This window comes from Girardinichthys multiradiatus, chromosome 1 (assembly GCF_021462225.1).
Source record: "Girardinichthys multiradiatus isolate DD_20200921_A chromosome 1, DD_fGirMul_XY1, whole genome shotgun sequence".
In the NCBI taxonomy this organism is placed as follows: domain Eukaryota; kingdom Metazoa; phylum Chordata; class Actinopteri; order Cyprinodontiformes; family Goodeidae; genus Girardinichthys; species Girardinichthys multiradiatus.
The window spans coordinates 48,081,964-48,086,413 of NC_061794.1; the positions used below are offsets into that span (position 1 = coordinate 48,081,964).

The 4,450-nt window shown below is 43.7% G+C and overlaps 1 protein-coding gene across 1 annotated transcript in view; it reads right to left on the reverse strand.

The window, feature by feature from the left end:
- Window positions 1-3,796: 3,796 nt before the first annotated feature.
- The window catches only part of LOC124875898 (macrophage mannose receptor 1-like), an 8,591-nt gene continuing 7,937 nt past the window's right edge, over window positions 3,797-4,450 (reverse strand). The window contains exons 4-5 of the mRNA XM_047378315.1: window positions 4,439-4,450; window positions 3,797-4,305 (exon numbers count right to left, since the gene is read on the reverse strand). The exon at window positions 4,439-4,450 is cut by the window's right edge and continues 83 nt beyond it. Of these exons, the coding sequence (XP_047234271.1) occupies window positions 4,195-4,305; window positions 4,439-4,450 (123 nt within the window). The 3' untranslated portion in view covers window positions 3,797-4,194. The remainder of the gene's footprint in view (window positions 4,306-4,438) is intronic.

Here is a 4,450-nt window from a genome sequence, read left to right on the forward strand (position 1 = left end):
TGGGCAGAGGTTGAAGAAGACCAGCAGGGGGTTGATTAGTGTTCTTGTTTTGAGCACATGTGGGACAAGCTGCAACAAAATCTTTAATGTTGAGGTTCATAGTCGGCCACCAGAAAAACCTTTTGGTAAATGTGATCATACGAGTCACCCCAGGATGACAAGTCAGTTTATTGTTGTGCACCCAATCCAGAACTTTATCGACGACAGAGTTGGGAACGAACAGCTTGCCCACTGGGCCAGTACCTGGGTCAGGTTCGGACCTCTGTGCCTCCCTGATGTCCTTTTCAATGGCCCAGGTGAGGGCGCCCACAATACAAGAATCCGGTAGGATGGAAGCTTCAGTCTTGAGTTGGTCAGAATGAGAGAACTGGCGAGAGAGAGCGTCAGGCTTAATGTTCTTGGAACCGGGTCTGTAGGAGATAGAAAAATGAAAACGAGCAAAAAACAGAGACCAACGGGCTTGTCTGGGGTTAAGTCTCTTGGCATTTTGAATGTAGGAGAGTTTCTTATGATCAGTCCAAATGACAAAAGGGATTTCAGTACCCTCTAACCAATGCCGCCATTCCTCAAGTGTCAACTTGATGGCTAAAAGTTCACGGTTGCCCACATCATAATTTTGCTCTGCTGGAGACAAGCGACGAGAAAAATAGGTACATGGATGTACTTTATCATCCAGAGGAGACCGTTGAGATAAAATAGCCCCTACTCCAATGTCAGAAGCATCAACCTCTACAATAAATTGTGCACATGGATCAGGATGGGTCAATATGGGTGCTGAAGAAAATAGAGTCTTTAATTCCCCAAATGCCCTTTCTGCCTCAGGAGTCCAATGGAACGTTTTCAGAGAGGAGGTGAGTTGACCTGACTGTAGTTCCTTATAAACCTCCTATAAAAATGTGCAAATCCCAAGAACCTTTGAAGTTGCCTGCGATCAGTTGGAGTAGGCCACTCTGCCACTGCCTTGGTTTTCTCGGGATCAGTCCTGTACCTGCCTGCCTCAAAAATAAAACCCAAAAAAGACACAGATGTGACACTGAATTCGCACTTTTCGGCTTTAACAAAGAGTTGATTCTCAAAAAGCCTCTGGAGAACTGCTCTGACATGCTGGCGATGTTGTTTTAGGTCCTGGGAAAAAATCAAAATGTCATCCAGATAAACGAAAACAAAGAGGTTGAGAAAGTCACGAAGAACATCATTAATAAGAGCCTGGAAAACAGCGGGTTCATTAGTCAACCCGAAAGGCATAACCAAATACTCAAAATGTCCCAGGGGGGTTTTGAAAGCCGTTTTCCACTCATCACCTTCTCGGATCCGGACCAAATGGTAAGCATTGCGCAGGTCGAGTTTAGTGAAGATCTTGGCAGAATGTAATTGTTCATGTATGGAATCAATAAGTGGTAGTGGGTATTAATTTTTAATAGTGATTTGATTCAATCCTCTATAATCAATACAGGGTCTTAATGTGCCGTCCTTCTTACCCACGAAGAAGAATCCGGCGCCAATAGGGGAGGTAGACGGACAAATGATCCCAGATGCTAAAGAATCCTCAATGTACTCTTTCATGACCTTTCTCTCGGGTCCGGAGAGATTAAAGAGTCTGCTGGATGGTAGCGGAGCGCCTGGGAGGAGATCAATAGAGCAGTCATAGGGGCGATGCAGAGGTATAGGAAGAGCCCCTTGTTTGCTAAACACAGGTGCGAGATTGTGGTATTCAGGTGGAACTTTGGACAGATCAACAGGCTCAGAAGGTTTGAGTTGTTTGATAGAGTGAGAGACAGCAGTTTTTAAGCAGTTCTGGAGACAGAGATTACTCCATCTCTCTACTCTGCTCTCCACCCAATTAATAGCAGGATTATGTTTCTGCAACCAGGGAAACCCCAAAACTAATTGTGGTGAGATGGAAGAGACAACAAAGAACTCACCCCATTCATGATGGTTACTAGAGGTGATGATGTGAAGCTGGGGCACTTTAAATCTCACTTGAGACATGGTTTGACCAGTGATGCCAGTGACAGAAAGGGGATGGTTGAGAGGCTGAGAGGGTATTTGAAGTTTATCAACCAGATCCGAGGAAATAAGATTCTGTTCAGCACCAGAATCAATAAAAGCGTCAACAGGAAACTTCTCTTGGCCAACAATAATAGTGACCGGAAAACACAGACGAGAGACAGGGGAAGAATGAGATATGCTCATCAAAGTCCCCTGACCTTCTTGGGGCATCTTGTGATAAAATGTCCTCCTTGTCCACAATATAGGCAAAGACCACCCTCAAAGCGGCGTTGTCGTTCCTCTGGGGAGAGTCGAGTGTGACCAATGTGCATCGGCTCCGGTTCCGCAGATCCCTCTGAAGAGGAAGTGGGTGCATCGAGGAAAGTGGTTCGAGGCGCCAGAGAGTGCTGCCACTGTGAATTGTAGTTCCTTTCTGTTTGTCTCTCTCTTAGACGGTTGTCAATGCGGATCGATAGGTTGATTCATTCATCCAGTCTTTCGGGTTCATCTCTCAAAACCAACCGGTCCTTTACTTGATCTGCAAGGGAATTAACAAAAATACCCTTGAGTGCCGCTTCATCCCAACCCACTTCCTGCGCTGCCACACGGAAGTCGATGGCGAACTCCGCCAACGCTCTCCTTCCCTGTTTGAGGGTGAGTATCTTCTTAGCCGCTGCCTCCTGCTGGAGTGGTTGATCAAAGACTCTCTTGAAGTGACTGAAAAAAATGGCATAACTAAGAGACTCAACAGGGTTAGATGCCAAATAGGCGTGCGCCCAGCGCAGAGCAGATCCCTTTAGCGAGGTAACAATATAAGTAATCTTGGAGGCAGCAGTAGGGAAAAGGGAGGGGGAACGACTAAATGCTAATTCACACTGGAGAGAAAAACCACCAAAGTTATTAGGATTACCATCAAACAGTTCAGACGGATGGAAGTCGGGCTCTCGGATCCCAGAAGATAGAATTGTGGGTGGCTGAGGATTCTCTAAATGAACTGGATGATTGGACGAGGCAGGTGAGAGTTTGGTTATGATTTCGCTTAAAGCATGAACCATACCACCAAGTTCTGTGAGATGAGAATCCGTAGTCCTTTGTTGTTGCAGTAGCTGTTGAAGCATGGTTTCAGTAGATTGTAGGCGTTCCTTTAAGGAAGTCTGTTCATCATCTGAATTGTTCTTCGACATGTTAGGTGGCTGGAACATACTATCATGAATTGCTTAGATAGTCGAATTAGAACAAAACCAGAGGATGAAACAGACTCAGCACACAGGATAAGACGGTAAATGAGGTCTTAAGGAATCTTGAGTTGGAGTTGTCCAGAAGCCAGAGGAGGAGGAGGTAAACCCAGGAATCCAAGGAGAGAGAGTACTGGTGATGAGAATATTTACAGTGCAGTCCTTAGGAGGGAGTATTACCAGATGTTGGCAGGCAGGTAGGCAGGTCGACAGGCAGGCAGACGGATAGGCAGACAGACAGGAGTCCACATAACTGAGGTTATGTTCCAGCAAAGGTCTGTATCAGCAGCTACCTTAAGAAGCCCATGAGCTCATTAGGAGAATACGTTGCAGCTGCAGACAATGAGCTGCCAGAACCAACCAGAAGGGGAGGAGCAGAGATCCTACATAAATGTGTCAGTCTGACTAAGAGCATCATTAATGTGCAAAATCCTCTTGTTCAGGTCTTGGTATAAGACACTGAAAAGCTGAAATCACTGTTTGAGAATAAAATGATCAATTTTAAGAATCTTGAAGCAAAGATCTGGTGATGAATCATCCTCATCTTTCTAAGCAAGCGTTTTGATGTTTTATTCAGTTAAATTATCACAGTTCATTGTTAAAATCCTAACAATTTCAATTTTATCTCCATATTAAACAAATTAGTCAGTATATATCAAGAAAATATGAAAGCAGCATCTGAAATGGCAGAAAGGAGAAATCCTTAGGAAGATCTTCATGTTTCCAGCTTCTTTTCTTCTAGATCATTCCATCTGACTGGTCCTCCAGCTCAGTTAGATGTCTTCTTTCATCTCATTAAACATAGTCTGTTTTAAATGCAAAGCTAATATAACGCTGGTCTTATTTATTTTCTAATAACCCATGCCCCAGCAGCACTGAAGCCCCGTCTTCTATTCACAGACCAAAAATAAGAGAATAAATGATAAAACACCTTCTTAAACAAAAAAGATTGAAATAAAAAAAATCACATTTAAAGCTCATCTTTCTTCCTTTGCTTCTGGAAGACCTCTCCATCTAAGTGCTTCCTCCAGCTCAGTTTGATGTCTCCTTTCACTCCGTCGTCCTTCAGCTTCTGTTTCAGCTGAAACAAATAAATATTTCCTGAATATCACCGCATTTTCATTGATTGTTTTTATCATTTTTACCAAGCAGATAAAGCTGGAAATGATTTATAATGGGATATGGTGTTGGTCCAATAAATGAAGATGATTTACTTTCTTCAGCAG